This window comes from Megachile rotundata, chromosome 12 (assembly GCF_050947335.1).
Source record: "Megachile rotundata isolate GNS110a chromosome 12, iyMegRotu1, whole genome shotgun sequence".
Taxonomy (NCBI): Eukaryota; Metazoa; Arthropoda; class Insecta; order Hymenoptera; family Megachilidae; genus Megachile; species Megachile rotundata.
In genome coordinates, this window is record NC_134994.1 from 5,760,839 (window position 1) to 5,785,376 (window position 24,538).

General features: G+C 32.3%; 1 protein-coding gene across 12 annotated transcripts in view; it reads left to right on the forward strand.

Moving 5' to 3' along the window:
* TfAP-2 (transcription factor AP-2) overlaps positions 1–24,538 on the forward strand; it is a 416,024-nt gene that overhangs the window by 353,683 nt on the left and 37,803 nt on the right. For all 12 annotated transcript variants that reach the window (XR_001095047.2, XM_076538529.1, XM_076538526.1 and 9 more), the window contains one exon: positions 10,386–10,584. Coding sequence is in view for 11 of the 12 variants with exons in the window: in XM_076538529.1 (XP_076394644.1) it covers positions 10,386–10,584 (199 nt within the window). In the remaining variant the exon portion in view is untranslated. The remainder of the gene's footprint in view (positions 1–10,385; positions 10,585–24,538) is intronic.

The window sequence follows — 24,538 nt, forward strand, 5'->3', positions numbered from 1 at the left end:
CGTAGAACAATTTAAGCCTGTTCAAAAATTAATGACATCATATGTCCATTAGTGAAGTCCGTATTTCCGAAATAAAAGTATTAAGACATAAAAAATCAGTTTTGGAGATGCAATTTAGGAGATATTTTTATAATGAACTGACACAAAAATGTACATAAAATTGACCAGCATTTATTTTTTAAAATAATGTATCTTATCTGGGTCCCTTCACGATCACATTTATCAAGAGAGTACAATTTGTGACGACTCTGCTAAAGGGATATTAGATTCAGGAAATCTGCGCCATTGAACACTTTTCTTATCAGAAAGAGTTAAAACCGGAGACATTTAGATAAAAAATATTTTACGTACCGATGTACAAACGCAAATATTTGTAACGTTAAGAATTACGTACTTGAAAGTTACTGGATCTTTTTGAATATTTGAAAAGGACATGCCTAGTTAACCCCTAACCTACAAGTTTTTCGGCAGTCAGGCAGAGCTACCTAATTATTACTGCAGCGTTAAGATGAATAAAGAACGTTAAAATGATAGGTATATTTTGGATTTCGCGATCTTCAATTATGCAAATTTGGTATCGAACTCGAAGCACGATCTTTATGCAAATACGGTTTATGTTTGTCACATTTGAACTGTAACGCGCGTCACGAGTCTGACTGGATGTTATAAGCCAAGGGGTTAACGTTTACGAGAAAATATGGAGCTATTAATTTTTTCATAAAAGAGTAACGTGTACTTTATGAAACATAATTTCTGGGATAGGAATATAAATTAAGGTCTGCTGTAAGAGTATTATTAGACAGAATGGAAGTATCGTTAATTTTATGTATCATCTTCTTGCGCGTTAATATAGGAAATTAGTTGGTTATATATTTAAAAGCAAGAAGTTATTTACATTCAGAATTACGACACTAAGTAGAATAATGTAGAAAATGCACTAGCCATTTGCTTATTCTAAGGTTCAGCCGTATTTTATATGAAAGATAAATAGTTTCTACCGGATAAAATATTAGAAGATAGGCATCAGCAAACTTCATGATTAATAACATTAGCTGAAGTCATTGGCGTAGCTTGCATTTTTGTGTGATGTGAAGTAGGGAGCCTAGATTTATGGGAAGTGTTAGTGATCCATGATAGGAATGGTCAAATGGATTCCAGGTATTTGACAATTTTGAGAGTTGGTAAAATTTTGGTTTTTAAATTCAGGGATGTAGAAGATGGAAAAGTAATAAACGGAGAAATTTAGAGATTTGGAAATTAGGTATTTTAGAGTTTGAATTGGAGAATTGGGGGATTGGAGATCTGGAGATTTGGAGATTTGGAGATCTGGAGATTTGGAGATCTGGAGATTTGGAGATTTGGAGATTTGGAGATTTGGAGATTTGGAGATTTGGAGATTTGGAGATTTGGAGATTTGGAGATTTGGAGATTTGGAGATTTGGAGATTTGGAGATTTGGAGATTTGGAGATTTGGAGATTTGGAGATTTGGAGATTTGGAGATTTGGAGGTTTGGAGATTTGGACATTTTAGAAATTTGGACACTTGGAGATTTGAGGATTTGAGGATTTGGAGATTTGGAGATTCGGAGATTTATGAATATAGGAATTTGGAAATTTGAACACGTGAAAGCTTGAAAATTTTAGAAATTGAAGATTTAGAGACTTGGATATTTGAAGAATTACAGATTTGAAGATTTGGAGATTTGAATATTTGAAGATTTGAAGATTTGAAAATTTAAAAACTTGAATATTTGAAGGTTTGAAAATTTAAGAAAATGTGTAATATGTAATATACACACTCTCCTACGTGTCTCAATTTGCATGAAAAGTACTGCTAATTTTGAAAGAGTCCCACTTAGTCCCTGCCTAGTTACGCCAATGCCTCTAACTTACAACTTTCCCAACATTGTAACGTTATTTCAACCTGGAAGGCAAACCCGCCCACGACTTACCTGCAGCTACAATCTACCTGTCAGCCAGTTGTTTTGCACTCGAGATCCACTGACATCAATGAAAGAACTTTTATTCTGCTGCTGAAACAGCAGCATCGATTTATCGTTGTTCATGAGTTTAATTGACTGCCCACGCTTTGCTATGTAACCGCCGACTCGATTTCGATCTCTTTGACAAATGATCGTACTAATTCTTTACCAATTATAAATAATAACTATAAATAATATTTTATATATATATAAATACGAATGTATGTCAGTTTGTTATTTATACATTATTATATCATTCATACAATCGCCATGAAACTTTGTTACATTAAATTGTTGAGTACACTCCCGCGAAGGTTTCTGGCATAGTAAACTATAACTATAACTATTAGGGGTACTGAAAAGTATTCAAAATTTCTTCGATGACTTCAAAGTTTTTCTATGAAAAATCGAAAGACCTTTTTAAGAAGGAAATCGAACAATTGCCTTTAGAGCCGGCAACAAACGTTAGAAAATGAGCGAATTTAAGCGAGACGGGCGAACTAGTTATAAATAAAGGAATATAAATAATAGTTGACTTGACCAATACTTTAAACGTTAGAACCGCAACAAAAACCATAACATCGTACACCAATCGAGATCACAGTAATTTAACAATTATCACAATAATTACAGGAAACTGTCAGTTCTACGAAGTTATTCAATCAACCGACACCTCAATCCACTGTATTTTTCGAGTTGAATGAGCTGTTACATATGCATTATGTTGGTGCATTCGATGTTTCAATACGATACGCGAAATAAAAAATTCATTTTCAAATCAAATACTGTTATTATATTCTGTGAGTACAATAATGAGAGTATCAAGATAAGAAAAAATGTTATGTAAACATTGGTCACTTGATGTTTTATTGAAAAGTTACAACAGGAATATGAAACAGGAATATGTAGTGACATTTACATACGTTGAGACTGATTAAATGAGCTATCTTTAGAGTCTAAGGTAGAATATTAACACCTTTGGTATAATCGTAAGTTTGTACGAAGTAAACAGTACGGAATTGGATATATTGTTATAGGAAGCTTTTAGAATTTATTTTCTGGGATTTTTTTTTATTAAGTTTATTAAATATTTCGAGTTATTTTCATTATTTATTTTTATTTTGATTTGTTGTCATTATTTGTTTTCTGATTTATGTTCATAAATTAACTGTCTTTTTTCTTTTTTTATCTTCCAGATAATTTTCAAGGTTAAAATATTTATTTTTCTCAGGTTAGGTTAGGTTAGGTTATTGTCATTATTTGCTTTCTGATTTATATTCATAAATTAATTGTGATTTTTTTTTAACCTTTCAGATAATCTTTAAGGTTAAAGTATTTATTTTTCTCAGGTTAGGTTAGGTTAGGCTATTACCATTATTTGCTTTCTGGTTTATGTTCATAAATTAATTGTGATTTTCTTTTAACCTTTCAGATAATCTTTAAGGTTAAAGTATTTATTTTTCTCAGGTTAGGTTAGGCTATTGTCATTATTTGCTTTCTGGTTTATGTTCGTAAATTAGCTGTGATTTTTCTTTTGAACTTTTCAGATAATTTTCAAGGTCGAATTATTAATTTTTATAAAAAAGAAAAAAGAATTGAAGAGTGATACAAGCTCTAAGTGCCACTTTAAAAGAAACTGTTATTTGTTATTATTGTAGAAACTGTATATTATTTTTAATTAATGTTACTAAAATTATCCATCATTTTTAAGAGCAGCAAATTTTTATATAATTCAATAAATAGCATTTTGATAAAAAATGGTTTTCAAAAAAATCGATTGATTTAGCAAAAAACTATAAAGTAAATAACTTTGTTAGTATATAGTTTAACAGTACATAATTTTTATAATGGACTACCAAAATTATAAAAATAAAATCATAAGAAATTAGACGAAATTAAAACCTTGCAGCGCTTGAATGTACCAAGGAAATTTGTTTTGAATGACGTCTTCAATAATTTATTTCAAGGTCATCGAAATCGATGAAGCATCCTCCCTTCTCTAAATAATTATCATATTGAAAGTATTTTTGCAACTACCCCTGAAATTGAAACTGTGTGGCGATTGCACAAAGAAAAGTTGTCGTAAATGACATCCTCAGCAACTTATTTCAAAGTCAATGAAATCGATGAAGCATCCTCCCTTCTTTAAATAATTACCTTATTGAAAGTATTTTTGCAACTACCCCTGAAATTGAAACTATGCTGCGATTACACAAAGAAAAGTTGTCGTAAATGACATCCTCAGCAACTTATTTCAAAGTCAATGAAATCGATGAAGCATCCTCCCTTCTTTAACTAATTACCTCATTGAAAGTATTTTTACAACTACCCCTGAAATTGAAACCGTGTGGCGATTGCACAAAGAAAAGTTGTTCTAAATGACATCCTCAGCAACTTATCCTCAATCAATGAAATCGATAAAGCATTCTCCATTTTCTAAATTACCACATTGAAAGTATTTTTGCAAATACCTCTAAAATTGAAACCGTGCGGCCTTTACACAAAGAAAAGTTGTCCTAAATGACATCCTCAACAATTTACGTCAAAGTCAATGAAATCGATAAACTCCCTTCTCTAAATTACCAGATTGAAACTGTTTTTGCAGATACCTCTGAAATTAAAACCGAGCGGCGATCGCACAAAGGAAAGTTGTTCTGATGTTCCTAACAACATATTCCGCGGTGATTGAAATCGACGATGCGATCGATTTTCCATATAATTATCCGGACTTCTATCGAAGTTCCACATCCTTATCCGTCTCGCATAAAAATGTGCATCTGCATAATCATCCGCGGTCTAATAATATGACTGACACTTATGAAACAGCAGTGCCGCCAATTACGCGATTACCATAAGAAATCGCCGTTACGTACAAATGATTACCTCACTTAGGGATATCACGACTAATTACCGTCCAGTTACAAGTACCATAATTAACACAGGTGCAACTGTGTATCGTGAAAGCAACCGTTTTCACGGTTCCAACAGTCGTGACCAGAGCCTCTTGCCACTTTTGTTTCAACAGCGCCGGTAATATATCCATGTTCTCGGAGTGACAAATTATCTGGTGGCGACTTCCTAGACGTTATCTCGGCGAAAACAAGACACAGCCGACCCCGTGGAGAGGATGTTGCCGTGAATACACGCGCACCTGAACACAAGGTGAAAGATGGCTGAAAATCTCATTAACCACACGTTTTCGAATTTAACCGAGAAATTTACGACGTAGAATATTTTTCAACGCTTTCGTGTTGAGATATCTTTGTACTTTTCGCACGCATTTCTTGCGGCAGCGACGGAAAGCGAGGCGGTCTTTTTTGCGGTAATTTGTACGCGATGATGGCAGGATCGATGAGTAGGAGATTAATGAGCAGGTAACTAGTATCTTATCGATTTTAACACGATTTGCTCTGTAATAAGATTTGTAGAGTGACTATTAATGGATGTAATAGCTCATTTTATTTGCGGTTTTTAGAGAGATTGAATAATTGTAGGTTTAAAGTGTTGATATACGGGTTTTATCAACTCTTAAATGTTGGTATGATGAACTTTGAAGAAGGATAGCGGAGGATGAACTTTGCAGGTTCATATGAGAGTTGAAAATTTATGGACTTTTTTCATTTTAGACTTTGAAAATGTAGAAATCTGAGGTTTGGAAAAATGTGGATTTAAAATTTGATTTATTTGAAAATTGCAGTTTTACAAATTTGAAAATTTGGCATTTGGAAAATATAAAAATTTGAAACAATTAAAAAATGAAGATTTGAATGTTGACTTTTGAAGATTAGAAATTTAAGAATTTAGTAATTTGGAATTTAGGAATTGGGAAACTTGAACATTTATAAATCTGGACATTTACAATTTTGAATTCGAAAATCCAGAAATTGAAAAATTTGCAAATTAGAAAATTTGAAAATTCGAAATTTAAATGAATAAAACTAGAAATTTAGAAATTAATTTGGATATTCAAAAGCGTGGAAAATCTAAGCTAAATGGGAAGTAAATAGAAAAGAAATAGAAAAGAAATAAGAAACAAATAAAAAACAAATAAAAAATAAAAGCAAAATAAGTACAAAATCAGTAGACAATAAAAAATAAAAACAAAACTAGTACAAAATGAATACAAAATGCGATAAAAATATTTTTATCTAATTCTTTAAACCATAAGTTTGAAAATTTAACACAAAAGAGAATGGAAATATTACACCTAAGCATTCTACAAGAACGAATAAATGGTTTTGGTTGTGTTGTAAGAAAATATTTTAAAAAATATCAAATTATTCAATCAGCAATGAATACGAACAATTCACCGTTACACGATTTTCTATGGCTCCATTCACAAGATTACAATTTATAAGCGCGAAATAAACCTATGTCGACCTATTTGGTTCGTGAAGAAATTTATTACTCGCTTGACCCAACCGATCGAGACGTCGATGTGGATTGATTCTACTTGACAACTTGTTTGCACTCTCTTCTCCTTTCCTCTTATATTCTGTTGCTTTATTTTCTCCTCTATTTTCTCTATCTTGCATTTTTACGACTACTTGCAAATAAGAACTAAAAACCACCTAAATTTATTGGAAATAAAATACAAATCTTGTTCTGATATAAAAATCATTTATTTTTAAGAAAATATAAATGTAAAGTTTAATATTCTTTTCTGACTGTGCGAAAGTAGTTTTTTATTTTTGTACAAAGTTCAGTGTGAATATTTTCATATTGCAAATATTATAATTCTTCAATTTAATGTTCATGTTTTTTTAACCAGGAAACAAAAAACAAAACAAAAAACAAAGAAAATACAAAATAACAATGTGATTCATTCACACTTATTGTTAGTCGTTATTTAAACGCGTTAAAATTGATTTTCCTTAACGCTAAAACTACGAAAACAAACTGCTGTTTTAAAAATTCATTATTTTACGTTTTAAAATTTGTTATGGTTCTCTTAAAATATGCATTGATTTTCATCAAGATAAACAACAAATCTGTATATTAATGTATTTTAGTTTTTGATAGATTAGTGTTGAAGGTAAAGTTAGGTAACGTATCTTGACGCTACGTCAAGATGGCGCTAAAGTAGAAAATGGCGGGCTACTGAAAGCTACATCCAAGTTTAACAGTGATGTAACGTACGAGAAAAATGATCAGTTTATAATTATATTAACAAAACTATAGAAACTGATGGAGAGTGTCCATACAGATATCGATGATTCCGAAGAAGATTCTTATTTTTATTTCTATTTCTATGAAATAGGCGTGTAGGGTAGGTAGAGTAGAGACACTAACACTAATTTCTGTAAAATTCAGAAGTTAAGTTAGAACATACAATGTGTATAATAAAACATATCTACATATCTATACATTGTACCGATGTTAGTTAGTAGGTACCATAGACTATAAGCATAGTCACTAAAAGTTTTAGTAACTAATTTTCCGTCCAGAAAAATAAACCTTAACAAAATTTTTCCTAATTTTCACCTCCAGAAAAATAAACCTTAACAAAATTTTATTTTCAAAAATTTGAAAGCGTCATTAAAATCCTACTAAAAGTAATTTCTACCACAGATCAAACTCACTACAAATCTCCATCCCTTTATAAACCTACAAAGTTTCATAGGAATCGGCGAATAAGGGTTTGCGGTATTGCGCATCGCCATAAATCATAGGTGTATACCTCATGATCGAGCGAATCGACGATGAAGAGTTTCAAGTTATAAGTTGACCATCGATTCGCCATGTAATAATACGGCTTTGTACCTTCCGGCCCCCTCCGTCCTCCCTATATTAAGCATTCCAGAGCAACGATGCAATAACGCTGGACTATCGGTGCATAGAAACGAAAACAAGACGGTACGGCGAATTTAAAATATTTTCCAGAGGATATTGCTCTGGCCACGGTTATGTACCCATACATAGCGAGCTGGATAATGTAATTTCAGAAGAACCTTCGGTTTTGGTATTCCTTCCTGAAGACTCTCGTTAAATCCTCTTTGACCTTTTACGAGAATAAGGTATCTCGGTGGATTATTGCATTCCTCTTATCAACGGTATGAAATTAATTGCAAAATATCTTAAGCGAATCGGAATAATTTATTCTTTTCCATGAATGTACTATAAATAATTTTATTATAGCGGAAACATGTGGGAGAAAGATTTTTTTTTAGTAACGATAATTTTGTGATAGGAATCATTCTTTTTAGATGATTTTGTGCGATCATTATTTTCCTTAAGTATTTTATCTGATTAGCGTATTGGCTTTAGTAAAGACTATAATAAATAGCTTTTACTACTTGATAAAATTATAAAGAATTGTGTAAAATGTTAAAAATTTAGAGAAATGCTACGACTGATTATATGTTAAATATTATGATAAATAAAAGATACTTTTGAAATATATACATAATATATTTTATTATTTATTACTATTTCTGTATTTTATTATATATTACTATTTCTATATTTTATTATGTATTACTATATTCATATTTTATTATTTTTTATATATACTGTGCTTATTTATTGCATTTAACTCTGTGTTAAAATACTTGAAACTCTATAACAATTTCTAAAAAACTAAAGTAAATGATGCCATTATTGGACATGTACAAATGTGATTTTTTAGAAAGTATCATTTTTTATCAACATCCACAGATCTTTTTAATAAAATAAGGATCATTCAATGTAGGCCCTTCTAACTTTTTAAGTAAGTCAATTTTTTAAGGTGTAATTCAATATTTATCAAGAGATTATTAACAAATAAATATAGTAAATCAATCACAAATTTTATAGAAGCATCTCTACTTGAAATTATCTTTGTTAAAAATTTGAAGATTACTTTGAACTTTATTTAAAAGTCACTGTAATCACTAAATAAATTAATCGTCAAATTTAAATTTAATAAAACGTAATTTAAATTTAAAAGTAAAATAATCACAAAAGTAAAACAGTAAACTACATGTAAACTACATCCGACTGAAACACCATAAATCGTAAGCAAAGTTAGGTTATGTCACAAGTCATGTACCCGTCAAAATAATTTCTCAGAGTATCTACTAAATAAAATTTCTGAAGCCTCGCTTCAACAGAAATAAAAAACGATCAGCATGAAATCAACTGTAACTCAGGTCGGATTTGACCCGGACCGTTGGAGGTTTAATTATTACAAGACTCACCGTTGAAGATGATGCAAAGAATAACGTTGTGAGTGAGGTTCCCCGTTAGAGTGCAGAGGGTTAACATCTACAACTCTATCGAACGTTAAAGACGTTTCGATAAATCATCCCTATTTGTGTTTCAATCGATCATTAATTAAACTTGCAGCTCATTCAACATCCGCCTTCCTGTTCACTGATTAACTCGATCCCCCAATCTGCCAGGTGCGTGAGGCAGATGTCCTCGTGCTCGAACGAGTTCAAGTAATTAAATTGAGTGAAAATCTTGTTAATTATTATATTTATTTAATGAGGCTGAATATAAGGTTTAAACTGTTTGAAATATAATAGCAATATAATATATTTATGTGAATCTAAGCATTGGGGATGTAGGGATTTCAAGATTTAGAAATTTGGAAATTTAGCTATTTGGAAGTTTAGGGATTTGGGGATATAGGAATTTAGGAATGTGGGAACTTGGAGATACAGGGATTTGGGGATGTAGGAATGTAGGGGTTTAGGAATTTGGGAATGTAGAGTTTTGGGGATGTAGGGATTTGAAGATTTAAAAATTTGGTGATGTAGGGACTTCAGGGTTTAGGAATTTAGGAACCTGGAAATTTGGAAATTCAGTTATTTGGGGATGCAGGAATTTCAGGAATTGGAAATTTGGAAACCTGGAAATTTAGAAATTTTGCTATTTTGAGATGTAGGAGTTTGAGTATGTAGGGATTTGGAGATGTAGGGATATGGTGATGTAGGGATTTCGGGATTTAGGAATTTGGTGATTTAGGGATTTGGGAATTTAGGGATTTGATAATGTAGGAATTTGGGGATTTAGGGATTTGGTAATGTAGGGATTTGATGATGTTGGGATTGGGATATGTAGATATGTGGGAATGTAGGGATTTGTATATGTAGATATATGGAGATGTAGGAATTTGAATATGTGAAGATTTGGAAATTTTAAGTAGAAAATGATTTCTTTCTTTTCTTGCCTCTTTTTTTCAACAACAGACCTAATGACTCTCCAATGACTACCCATGACAAATCCACCAGCACCAGTTACTGCCATAATGTAAAATAATGCTCCCTTAAACTTAATGATACTAGTACAACTTTCTTCTACATACAATAGACAATGTTTCTCGTCATAACAATCATCATCAAATTTTCCTAACATCAATCCCCTAATAATCCACCAATCCCACATTACAAGTATTAATAAACCCGATTCTTGTTGCAGACATGAAGCCATCGGACAGGAGCGAGAAGGCAATGCTGACCGGAAACGCACAACCTTCGGACGTGTTCTGTTCGGTTCCAGGACGATTATCGTTACTAAGCAGCACCAGCAAGTACAAAGTTACAGTAGCCGAGGTACAAAGACGACTATCGCCACCGGAATGCTTAAACGCGAGTCTCCTTGGTGGAGTCTTACGAAGGTAAGATTATTGCCTTGAGAAACTTGGAACTGTCTGATGTGCGTAGCCCGTACACCAACTTCGTTTGCATAATACAATTTTATAAGGGGATTAGCTGCATTATAGTGAGGTAATCAGACGATGCTGTTTGATGCCACTGCTTTGCAAGGAGACATTTCATTCTGTGGAATTACTGGATTTTCATGGGGAAATTGTGTTTGATATATGTTTCTGTATTTATGTGGAGTATTCATTTCATGTGGATTCGTTTTACGCGGATGAAAATCGCATAAATAAAGTCTATTAATATGTAAAAAATTGCAAAATTTATATTTCACTATTAAATGTCAAATCTAACCTAAACTTAATATTTCAATATTAAGCTAACAAATTTCCAAATAGTCAAATTATGAAGTTATCAAATTGTGACATTGCCAAATTTACAAATTGTTAAATTGTAAAATGATTAAATTTTCAAATTATCAAACCTAACCTAGCTCAAACCTAATATTCCAATATTAAATGTCTAATTTAACCTAAACTCAATATTTTAATATTAAGGCAACAAATTTCCATATTTCCAAATTTCCAAATTATCAAATTGTGAAATTGTCAAATTCTCAAATGATCAAATTTACAAATTTTCAAATTATCAAACCCAACCTAACCTACACTTAATATTTCAATATTAAGTTTATCAGTTTGAAAATACCTTAAAAATGAAAATTATAATTAACTTCCTAAAAATGCAAACTTAAAAATTGATAGAAAATTAAAAAAAAAATTAATAATTCACAAAATGCAAAATTTGAAAAATTTATAAACTGAATTGCCTAACTAACCTCTATATAACCTCTATACAAAAGCTTATAACAACTAAAAAAATTCCGACCAGCTCCGTTACAAATAAAATTAATTACAAGGTATGCAAGTAAAAGTAAAAGTTCTAAAGAAGTAGGTTCTCGAATAAGAAAGTTGTATATTGAAAACGGTTTGAATGATTTAATGTTAAAGAAAGACACGCAGAGAAAAGTAGAATAAAAACGATTGCAAGAGTATATATCACTCGATGAATAAAGGACTGATCAGGCAAGTTGTTAACTTTATTCAAGAAAGATGTCAAAGATGAAATACCACTATATCAGAATGTCGAATTTTTCTGTAGTCAGGTATTCTTTATTTATGTTGATGAACAATATTGATTACTTGGAAGTAGTTACGAACGCGCTATCTTTCATTCATAAAATGAATCCTTCGTTTCAACGATGTAATCTATCTTCAGCACCAAAGATTAATGTTCGTGTTTCTGAAATCGCATGGCGGTTTTGTAAATAGTTTGCGAGATATTTAAATGACGGGAAAACGGCTATATCTTCGATGTTACCTAAAGCCATTATCTGAAATTGTTTCTTTAATCTAACGCATTTTATTGCATAGTGAAAAGAGGAGTAACATAAATTAAAAGAACGTGGAAGACTAAATAAGTTATGTTCTTCGACTGTCTATATGCATTTCTATTAATTTTGTTATTACATATTGTGTGGTTTTTGAAAGACAATCATTTTTACAAAAACATAAGTAAAAACAGAGATTATATTATACTATTATATTATTATTACTAAATGGCGCGTTTTGAAAACAAAAATTATGACAAAAATTAGTGAATTATGATAAATATTATTATATTAATTATGACAGAAATTGATAAGTTCAAAGTTTTAAATTCGTTAAAAAATAGTGGAAATATTTCATTAATGTTTTATTGCAACAAAGAATTTAATATTTATTTTCTCATTTATATATTAATAAACAAAGAATTACTCCATTAAAAATACTTAAATGTTCTACATGACAAAATATTTCAGGATGAATATTTTAATATTTCTTATATGTACATATATCAGTAATGAAATTTAGTAATTTGGAATTTTGGAATTGTGGATTGTGGAATTGTGGAATTATGGAATTTTGGGACTGTGGAATTGTGGATTGTGGAACTGTGGATTGTGGAATTGTCGAATTCTGGAGTTGTAGAATTTTGGAATTGCGGAATTGCGGAATCGTGGAATTTTGAAATTGTGGATTGAGGAATTGTGGAATTGTGGAATTGTGGAATTGTGGAATTGTGGAATTGCGGAATTGCGGAAATGTGGAATTGTGGAATTGTGGATTGTGGAATTGTGTAATTGTGGAATTGAGGAATTGGGGAATTGGGGAATTGAGGAATTGAGGAATTGAGGAATTTTGAAACTATGGAGTTGTGAAATTGTGGAACTGTGGAACTTTGAAATTTTCAGTTATGAATTTTTGAATTTTGAATGTTGAGAGAATGCAAATTTGAAAATTTGGGTTGGTGAAAATTTTGGGATTTGCAGATTTGAAAGTATGTGAAATTATAATTCAAATAAAAAAAAACGAAGAAGAAAGAGTATAGGTATAATAAAATACTGGCAATACACGATTGATCCTGCGAATTCGAAAGTACTACCAATATCTATAAATCATTCGCGTTTTCCCTATCAAGTTCAAAGAACAGCGGCGAAATCTTTCCAAGTGAACGTAGGACCCGTATTCTTTTCAATCAAAGTTCCATTCGGTTGGACCACCATTCGCGTTCATCCGTTGAATAAAGTATATTAACGGTACCCCATGATAGTGACTGATAGCTCGTCCGAAAAGCGAACACGTAGAAGCGGGTAAGAAACACGAGATACCGTGTCGTTGTAAATAAAGCGTACGCTTCCGGACACTTGTCCATGGTGGAGAAACATTCGAGCTCGGTTTGTATCTCGGAACAATGCCTCAAAGCAAAGGATTGCTTGGAACTGAGATACCGATACGTTTCACCGTTACGCGACTTTATCTAGCCGGTTAATTAATAAACGTGCGTTCACTTCATTCGGCTAACCTCATATACCCGCTCACGGACAGCCAACTGATTTATGGCTTTCTCTCTTGGAAGCGGGAAGCGCTCTTCTTTATCTGATTCACCATTTTACTCAGCCAGAACACTATCCGTTGCGCAATGCTTTATCACCAAAGGCATGGATAAATCACCAGCATGGATACGGCCGGATGTATCTCACGCATGTAGAACTACGCGACTGATATACTAGTGCTCATTTTTTTTTACTAAATATTTATTTCTCGATACGGATGAGGTACTAGGTGTTGCCGTTGCTGTGATTAGGAGTTTTGTGTGGGTAGGTGTGAAGGTGATGTTAGGGAAAATGGTGATGTAGAGAGAGAAGACAGATGTGCAGTTTAATGAGTGCAAAGTGTGTTGTAAGGGTAAAAATTTGTTAGAATCTTGATAGTTCTAGTTTGTGACATTTTTGAGTTCTTAAATTCAGAGATTTTTCAAATTTCGAATTTACAAACTGTTAAATTGGTAAATTGTCAAATTGGGAAATCGTGAAATTGTCACATTAGCAAATTGTCAAGTTGTCAAGTTGTGAAATTTTCAAATTGTCAAATTGTCAAATTGTTAAATTCCCAAATTGTCAAATTTTCAAATTGCTAAATTTCCTAATTGTTAAATTTCCAAATTGTCAAATTTCACAATAGTCAAATTTTCAAATAGTCAAATTTCCCAATAGTTAAATTTCCAAATTATCAAATTATCAAATTATGAAATTGTGAATTTGACAAATTGTCAAATTATGAAATTAGCAAATTGGCCAATTGGCCAAATGGCCAATTGTCAAATTATCAAATTAGCAAATTGTCAAATTGTCAAATTGTCAAATTGTCAAATTGTCAAATTCTCAAATTGTTGAATTGTCGAATTGTTAAATTGTCAAATTGCCGAATTGCGAAATTGTGAAATTATCTACTTGTAAAATTTTCTAATTTATTTCTGAATTTCCAACTTTCCAGAATTCCTTTTCCAAATTTTCAAATTTCTCCTTCCAACTTTCAAAATCCCAAACTTCTAAAATGTGACAGTGAAAAATCCTTAGATTTTAAAGTTATCTAAATTTTCAAGTGACAAATCCTAAAGTATACAAATTCCCAGATTTGTAAATTCTCAAATTATCAATCTCTATAAATTGAAGTTGAATATAATACATGATAGCTGCTAGATATAATGCTTAACAACTGTTAAGTATATTGCTTAATAACTGTTAAGTATAATGCTTAATAATTATTAGATGTGTATTAGATATCTAATTGTTATATAAATAATTGTTATACATAACATATATAAATTTGTTAGACAAATAATTGTTAGATAACTAGTAATAACTAGTGTTATAATGTACAACATGTCTTTCATCCCTTACACCACTATCCCTAGCAAAGCTTATCATCCTCCAAACCAATTACTTTACTTACAATAACCTAATCTTAACCTAACCTTAAAAATCCTAAATTCCTCTTAATTTAATCATACTTCAGAAATTTGATTGTTTGTTAATAATCCTAAGTCATATTTGTTATATTATGTTTATAATAATAATCATGTTTGTTATTAATTATTAATAATTAAAATTTGTCATTAATATATCTAAGTTACCTAAGTTATATAAGGTATGTAAGTTAATACAACTTGAAAAATTAAATAAAAAAAAGAACTACTAAAAAGTATACAACATAATAAATCCAGCTACTCTAAAAATAACGTACAGTATTTAATTTAATATATAACATTAATCCACGTGTAACATAATTATTTAGATTAGGTTTCATTTATATTTCAGTCAAGAGCTCTAGTTCAATATAAACATAAAACCTCATCATAAACGATTAATGCTAAAACTATCAGAATATTTAATACGTTCGATAAACAGTTAATTAGTTACAGTTAACTGAGTTCATCGAAAAAAAGTATTTAATAATTTGCATTATCTAGTAATATTTATTTACTCTTACCGTGTATTCAGCTACCGACGAACGGTATAATATTGGCGTATGATGTGCTCATGCGTTTCAGCCTTTTTCCTTGGCTAATCGCGAGTTTAAGAAGCAACAGCTGTAATAAGCCATAATCGTGCGCTGTTTATCTTTGTCGTATCTGATACACGAGATGTTAACGAGATCTTGAGAGTAGTAGCGGTGCGAATAAGTGCTTCCGTGTTTTGAAGAAATGAACGAACTTTAAACGATCAACTTGTATAGAATGTGGTGCAATTCAGTGCACTTAAATACTGTTATGATCAATACGTGAGGAAGATCAAGATTTTCAAGGCTCTTCAAACTTTCAGACATTTCTAACTTAATGATTGAAATAATTATTAGTTTACCGTTAATAGTGAAGCTCGTTTCAAAGTTAATTTGTGGGATCAAACTCTATTGAGTTTGGAGTGCTGAATTTACACCTTCACTTGACGATATGATTCATCGAAATACGTCGCTTTTATTCGTGTTTCAAGGTGACTAATGTTAAGTGAAAAGATACGAACAAATAAGAATTTATATTTTATGTGCTTGTTAAGATTGCACTCATACTAAAGTAAGGGTTTATGAATCATTTAAGTATAAGACGCTCATCTTCCATTTTCACAATATTTTATATTTGCGAAAAACATCTTTTTTTATATTATTTCATAATTATTTGAACTGTTAGTTAAAATTGTTGACACACTGTATTTATTATAGGAATAATGATGAATACATCGATTACAATTGCAAGATGTTTCTTTGGTTTCGACTTCGCTTAAACCAACCAGTATCGCGGTAACTGATCGCGTCTGGACCAAACGATCAGTTAACGCGACCTTACTACACTTCACGCACGTAACACGCATTATTTCATTCACACATGTGAATTGAGCCGTTTATTTTGAAAGTGGCCTAACTCCATTTTTCAATTTTTTCCGGTTACCATGGTTACGTGTACAACTTTATGTTATTTATCAGTAAAGCATTTCAGGTTGCTTATATTCCGAGCAAATACGATAATTCTTGACGCATAAGTTTTCAGAATTAGTTCAATAATTGAACCATGTAGTTTGAAAGTGGCCTAACTCCATTTATACTTAAATCAAGATATTTACTATTGATAATATCAAAAAGCAGTGATGAAGGTAATTTTAATTAATTAGTATTTACAAGTTAACCTCAGTTTTTGGACAATTGCGTTAGCTGAATAACCAGTACGTTTAATTAATATGAAGCTTAAAATTTAATATTAAACTTTAGAAATTATTTCACCCCTGGGGAAGAACAGAACAAGACCATTTAGTTCAGATAGTGAAGAAGAAAATTATTCACCCTCAAATAAATGACTACATTATCATGTACAGATAGCTTAGTTACTGAAATTAAATTCGAAAAATTCTTTGAGTCACTGTCACAATTCGACATGATTGAAATTTTTGTATTACTAGAACTGTTATGAGAATCCAAATGCCAAAGTAATTTCTTTATGATAAAGGCAATATGAATGCTTTTACTATATCCTATATTAGTTTAAATTTGAAAAATTGATTTAGCTACTATAAGTGCAAACATGAGTCTACTCGTGTCAGCAACATTTGGACATGACAAGAGTTAACTTAGTGACCATTAACAATGTTAGATTAACAATGTTAAGTGACCGGTTAACAATGTTAATACGTTTCAATATGAAGTTCAAGTTATAATTTACATAGTCATTTAATCAGATAGACATTTCTATCTCTATCTTATTATAGCTGTCAGTTCTCATACACAAATGATCACCCTCAATTTCGAAGCAATAAGAAATCTCCGAAGAGTTGCTAATTACAGATAAAAGCACGAAACAGGTAAAGTGAGAACACAAAGCGACAGAAAAAGAGATCATGAACTGACAATAAAGGAACCGATCTATCTCAGATGCAAATGAGACATTAATAATTGCATAGCTCCGAGTGTCAATTGCCGGTGTACGAGCAGCCCTCGGGCTAGCAGCGGGCATTCGATGCACCGCAGACCGCGACGATTATAATTCATCCATTCGAATAGCGATCTGACTGATAATTACACGCGGCTGATCCTCTTGCCACCATAGATTTCTACTGTGCTCGTCTGCCTTTCTTTTGTCTCTCGCGTCCGCCTCCCTTCGCCATCCCCCTTTCGTTCTACCTTCACGGTGAATTAAGGTTTACGATCGACGGCTTTTACGGAGCGTTCAACGTTCTCCAGCGAGCCTTGGATGTGCAACCCCTTTTCGATTGCCGGTTGCTCGGGCGAAATTAAAACTGCAACTCGGTTTATCGACTCCTCTGCGCTGACAGGGGATTGATATTTTATTAACCGTGCTGTGGCGTAAGCGGATTTCGATTCTAGCGAGAACACCTTGTGACGTTCCATGATTTAGAACTGCGTTGGGGTAGAATAGTCAGGCACGCTAAACTCAAGTAATTTTTTAAATTATTTTTAGAATGTATTTTAAAAGAAAACTTCTTTATATAAATTTTTACTGTTTCTGGAAGTAGACTCATTTTTAATCGGAATATTTGTCTGAATTCGGTTTTTGGGATGAAAATGGCGGTTCGAGCTTTGTAATGAAAATGATGGTTCGAGTTTTGTAACGAAAATGATGGTTCAATTTTTATAGTGAAAATGATGGTTCAATTTTTATAATGAAAATGATGATTCAATTTTTGTAATGAAAGTTCCGAAACTTTTAAATTACAAAATTACAAATTGACAATTCCTAATTGCCCGAATATTTAAAACTTAGGATTTCCAAATCTTCCAAATACACAAATTCTAGGATCTTCAAATCCCCACATAACTAGATAGATTTTTATGAAACTTCCTATTGTGGAATTTGTCCTGAAGTTCTGAAATCCCTACATCTACAAATCCTTATATTTCCAAATTTAATATCCAAGTTTCTATACCTCCAAATTGTTAAATTTCCAAATTCCTACCTTCTGAAATTGATACACGCACAAACTGCTAAAATAATGTTCCACCTTTCCAAAGCTGGAATTCCTAAGTCCCCAAATCCTTACATCACCGAAACCCTATATTACCAAATTCCTAAATCCCCAAATCCCTACATCAAATTCCTAAATCCCTAAATCCCTATATCACCAAATTCCTAAATCCCCAAATTCCTAAATCCCCAAATTCCTAAATCCCCAAATCCCTAAATTCCCAAATCCCTAAATTCCCAAATCCCTAAATCCCCAAATCCCTAAATCACCAAATTCCTAAATCCCTACATTACCAAATTCCTAAATCCCCAAATCCCTAAATTATCAAATTCCTAAATCTCCAAATCCCTAAATCCCTAAATCCCTAAATCCTCAAATCCCTAACTCCCCACATTCCTAAATTCCCAAATCACTAAATCCCCAAATCCCTACATTACCAAATCCCTGAATCACCAAATTCCTAAATCCCCAAATTCCTAAATACCCAAATCCCTAAATCCCCAAATCCCTAAATCCCCAAATCCCTAAATCACCAAATTCCTAAATCCCTACATTACCAAATTCCTAAATCCCCAAATCCCTAAATTATCAAATTCCTAAATCTCCAAATCCCTAAATCCCTAAATCCCTAAATCCTCAAATCCCTAACTCCCCACATTCCTAAATTCCCAAATCACTAAATCCCCAAATCCCTACATTACCAAATCCCTGAATCACCAAATTCCTAAATCCCCAAATTCCTAAATCCCCAAATCCCTAAATCCCCAAATCCCTAAATTCCCAAATCCCTAAATCCCCAAATCCCTACATTACCAAATCCCTAAATCCCCAAATCTCTACATTACCAAATCCCTAAAGCACCAAATTCCTAAATTCCCAAATCCCTAACTGCCCAAATCCAAAAATTCTTGAATTCTCAAATCTGCAAATATCTAAATTTTGAAATTTCCCAAATGTGCAGGTCCCAATTTGTACAAATTCCAAATTCCTCATTCTCCAAATTCCATCATTAATATTTTTAATACATGAATAATGGAACAAAAAAAAATAATCTGCAAAGCACCAAATTTGAAAATATAATTTAGAAAAAATTTCCAAAGATCAATACACATATCTTTAAACACCAAAAACGACAATTTAATTGTACGTATAAAGTCCGCAGGAAAATAAAAGACGACTTAACCTCAAAATATTCGCATTCGAACAATCCTCCTCGATAGCTGTTAATTTTTTTAGCGTTTAACTGGCGAATGATTACATAGCAGTCTGAAAAACTGTCCAAACTACAGAACGAATCGTACAATGATCATTGAAGTATTCAAAAAAAAAGTATACAAAAAATGAACGCTCTCAATTGTCAGGAAACTTGAATGCGTGTTTTTCGCGCTGCAATCATAAAAGTTAATTCGAACGCATGCTTTATTCATAATTTCACGTTTCATTTTCGTATTTGACCGTTCTCACAATCGTTTAACGGCTTTGAAAATTACTCCCGGCAATTTAGCATTGTAATTTCTGTTGTTTAACGCGAAATACTCTCGACAATAAGGGCACCGTAACACTGCGCCGTTGTTGTTATTTCGCTGACAAAGAACCGGTACGTCTGTTGAGCAATAAACGCGTGCAATTTTGCGAAACAGAATTTTACGGCCAGATAATTTTCATTTGAAATGATTAATTTCCTTTCGTTTACCAAAGATCCGAACAATACGGATTTGCATCGTTTGTAACCGTTACAACATTTACCTTGCACAATTTGCTGAATATTTAAGGTACACTCGTGTGAATGAAGGGAAATTTTAACTTTGCAAAGTTTGAAGTTTGTAGATTTGCGAGGTTCAAATTTAGATATTTATGAAGTTTGAAATATTCAAAATTTTCAAATTCCCAAATTCCCAAGTTCCCAAATTTCCTAATTTCCTAATTTCCTAATTTCCTAATTTCCAAATTTTACAAATTTCTAAATTAACAAATTTCCAAGTTACCAAATTTCCGATTTCCCAAATTTCCAAATTCCCTAATTCCCAAATTCCCAAATTCCCAAATTCCCAAATTCCCAAATTCCTAAATTCCCAAATTCCCAAATTCCCAAATTCCTAACTTACCAAATTCTCAAATTGCCAAATTCCCAATCTTCCATATCCAAATTTTGAAATTTCCAAATTCTCAAGTTCCAAATTTTCAACTTTCAAATCTCAGAATTGCCAAAATTCTCAAATTGCCAAAATTCCAAATCCGCAAATTCCCACATACCCAAATTCTGAAATTTCCAAATTCTTAAATTCCAAATCCCCAAATTCCCACATACCCAAATTCTGAAATTTCCAAATTCTTAAATTTCAAATATTCGACTTCCAAATCTCACAACGTCCAAATTTTTCACATATGTAAATTTCCAAATCCTGAAATCTTTAAATTTTCAAAATTCTCAAATTTCTACCGTTCCCTTCAATTTTCCCTATTTACCAAACATAGTGAGACGTCTGTAACGATTCGCTCTTCATTTATTCGTTTCTTTGTCTACAAGCTACAGGTCTCAATTTTGCGTCTTTTCACTTGAAATTTCAAGAGTAATCTCATGAGGCACCCTAAATTTGCTGTATAGATTTTGACGGCGATCTGACGACAGGAACGTCATCGTCGATCGTCGTCGAATCGATAAAAAACCATGTCTTGGTATCGTTTCCATAATTTTTGAAACATAGTACCGTCTGGTACTACGTTAAAAGCTCCATAACTCATCGTTAACGACACTACTTGGTCCTCATTGACGTCACTCCCCATGAAATCAACAATAATCTTCGGTATCGTTTTCGATAGTTTCAGACACGTTTAATCGATTGCACTTTAAAAACTCTACAACTCATTCTTGTTCCACCTACATACAGTAGGTACTCAATTTTAAATACATATTAGAATTCGCGTGACCTGTAGATCCACTGGTATTTCCCAAAATGTAAGATAAATGAGACGTTCCTCCTCTTTCAGTCTCACTGTTTGCCAAAGAAAACTGACGTTACACGAGTGTACACGCATTGTTTGCGCACGATTGTTGAAACCATTGGTTGTTCGTTAACTTTTATGTCTCGTTTTTAAAGGCTCGTTAATCGCATGAATTCGTGGACGTTGTAAATGATAACAGTCGTGTTGCAGCATTATTTGCTGATGGTTATTTGATGACATCGTAAATATTCTTTTATTTTCCTTCTCGTTTGTCTATTTCTTCTACATTCTCTTCTTTCCGGTTGCGTTGTGTCTTTATGACCAAACAGAGGTTTACGATCGACAGTTACGCTGCATTGCAAAAGATCCTTAAGTTACGATTGTATCTGCCGGGACTGTTAGCAATTTGACCATCATGATCTTTCGAAAAAAGATTGATGCTCAACTGTCGACCATATTATAGATCTTTCTCCTTTGTCTGCGATCTTCCTTCTTTCGACGCGTCGTTAGTGCCAAACGTTTTTGCGATGTTACAAAAAGAAACGTACCATGGAGGGGAATAGAGGTAAATTAGTCATGAAATAAACGAGGTATTATCTTTTATCGTTTGCTGGAATGATTCGAGTTTTGATAAATTTCTAAAAATTTGTTTGGTCTTTGTGTACCGGGCTTAGAGATATGGTTTCACGACACAAATTAAGAATTAGTCGATTCTTGTAATAATAATTCTTGTTATAATCATTTCAGGTTACAATCATAAGAAGTTATAATCATTTCAAGTTACAATCATAAGAAGTTATAATTACTTCAAGTTGCAATCATGAGATGTTTCAATCACTTTAAGTTACAATCATAAGAAGTTATAATCACTTCAAGTTACAATCATAAGAAGTTATAATCATTTCAAGTTACAATCATAAGAAGTTATAATCATTTCAAGTTACAATCATAAGAAGTTATAATCATTTCAAGTTACAATCATAAGAAGTTATAATCACTTCAAGTTGCAATCATGAGATGTTTCTATCACTTTAAGTTACAATCATAAGAAGTTATAATCACTTCAAGTTACAATCATAAGAAGTTACAATCACTTCAAGTTACAATCATAAGAAGTTATAATCACTTCAAGTTACAATCATAAGAAGTTATAATCACTTCAAGTTACAATCATAAGAAGTTATAATCACTTCAAGTAACACCCATAACAAGTCAATCATAATGAACTTCAATCATTTCAAATAACAATCACATCAAATTTCAATCATTTCAAGTTATAACCACAAGAAGTTATAATCGTTTCAAGTTACAATCACTTGAAAGTGTCAATTTCTTTTTGAATAACCCTGTATTATCGAGGACGGTGCCAGCGATTCATTTGAACGTGACGAGAGCAATTCTCCACTCATTACACGCTCTTGTCCCGACAAGTATTCTTGTCTTCTTCACCGATCTGCTGTTCGCGTTTCCCCAACACATTTCCAACTTCTTCGCGCCCTTCGCGAATCTACACCCTACGAACATAAACTCTAGGACACCCTGCGCCCCTGATTACTCGAGATATCCTCTCGAATACTGGCATCGTTAATCGTTGATATCTACAGCGATGGTAAATCGAAGGAGCGTGATCGAAGGCGAACTAAAGAGAATTATTTCTTAGACGGATGTTTGGAGGAACGATCGGAAAACTAGGAGATGCTGAATATTACGTGTTTTCCTGCCATGCTTGTACTTTATGGGTGATCGAAGCTTGAATAGATACTTGATCATTATATAGAATGCGTTATTTAGCACTAGATTTACGAAACGGATGATAGGTGTATTTTAGATGACAGAACTTGTTAAGAAATTTTTGTAAAAATGTCAACTTTCATCAAGCAAAAGAATCAATGTTTTAGGCAGTTCACATATCATCTGCAATTTATTTATTTTTCTACTTTAGTTCAAATTTAAATAATTTAAGTGACCATCAAACGTCCGTAAACCTAGTGTGAATGTCTTTTTTGGAAATGAGTGTGTTAACGCTCGTGTTTGAAATAAATTCTTTCGAGCTTTGGTGAATATTGCACGTGGTGTGCCGACTAAACTTGTGTTTATTGTAAAGTCTATAACTATTTCCTTACTCGAAGGACCACTCCAAAACTTGGAGACTATACAAACTAATACAAGTTGTTACTATTACGAATGTTGAGAGGCGAATGACATTTTTCTTATGAACATGAAAGTACGTTACATGCTTACAGTTTTTACATGGTGAGGGTGAGGGAAAAATACTTAATTTTTATTGGCTGTACAAATAGGGTGGAAATGAAAGCTTGTGACGTATGAAGAACATGGGTTTTTTTAAAAAATGACCATAGCAAGTAATAAAACCAAGCAGTACCTCGACATGAATAGAAACTGAAAATAACGGACTCTACTGTTAAGCTTAAGCCTTAAGGTTCTGGCAATCAGATGTAAGGCAATAAACTAAAATACTCGATACAATGTAACGATTCCTTGGATGTTATAAGGTAAAGAAATTAACCGAAGATCTGACCCTTCGCTATGGAACTAAATTCTAAAATTTAATAGCGGGTCTAAACAGAGTATATACAAACTGTTTTACTAATGTCGAATGAACAATATTTAGTCAATGTTGATTACTTAACTTGCCATACAGTTTATTTGTTAGAGGCAGTCAGAACTGACTATTCATATCTACAATATTAAATGAAAGTTATCATTATTCCAATTTCTAGGTCTGTTAATTCTGAGCTTCTACTATCTCCAAATGTCAAATCTCAAGCTTCACAAGTTCATACTTTCTTTAAATCACTAAAGCCACTAATTTTCATATCTCCCAATTTTTGGGTTTCTGAATCCATAGATTCAAGTATTTGTAGGTGCTGAATTTCAATATTCCCAAATTCTTACGTCTCACAATTCTTAGATCCACAAATCCTCATATCTCCCAATTTTTGAACCTTAAAATCCTTATATCCTCACATTTTCAAATCCCAAATATCACAGTTCCCAAGTTCTTATATCTGCAAATCAGTAGATCTACAGATTCCCATACCCACTAATTCCTAGACCCCCAAATCCTGAAATTCCCATATCTCCAAATGCCAAATCTCAAGATTCCAAAATTCCTAATTTCCAAAATCTCAATATCTCAAAATCCCTAAATTCTTAAC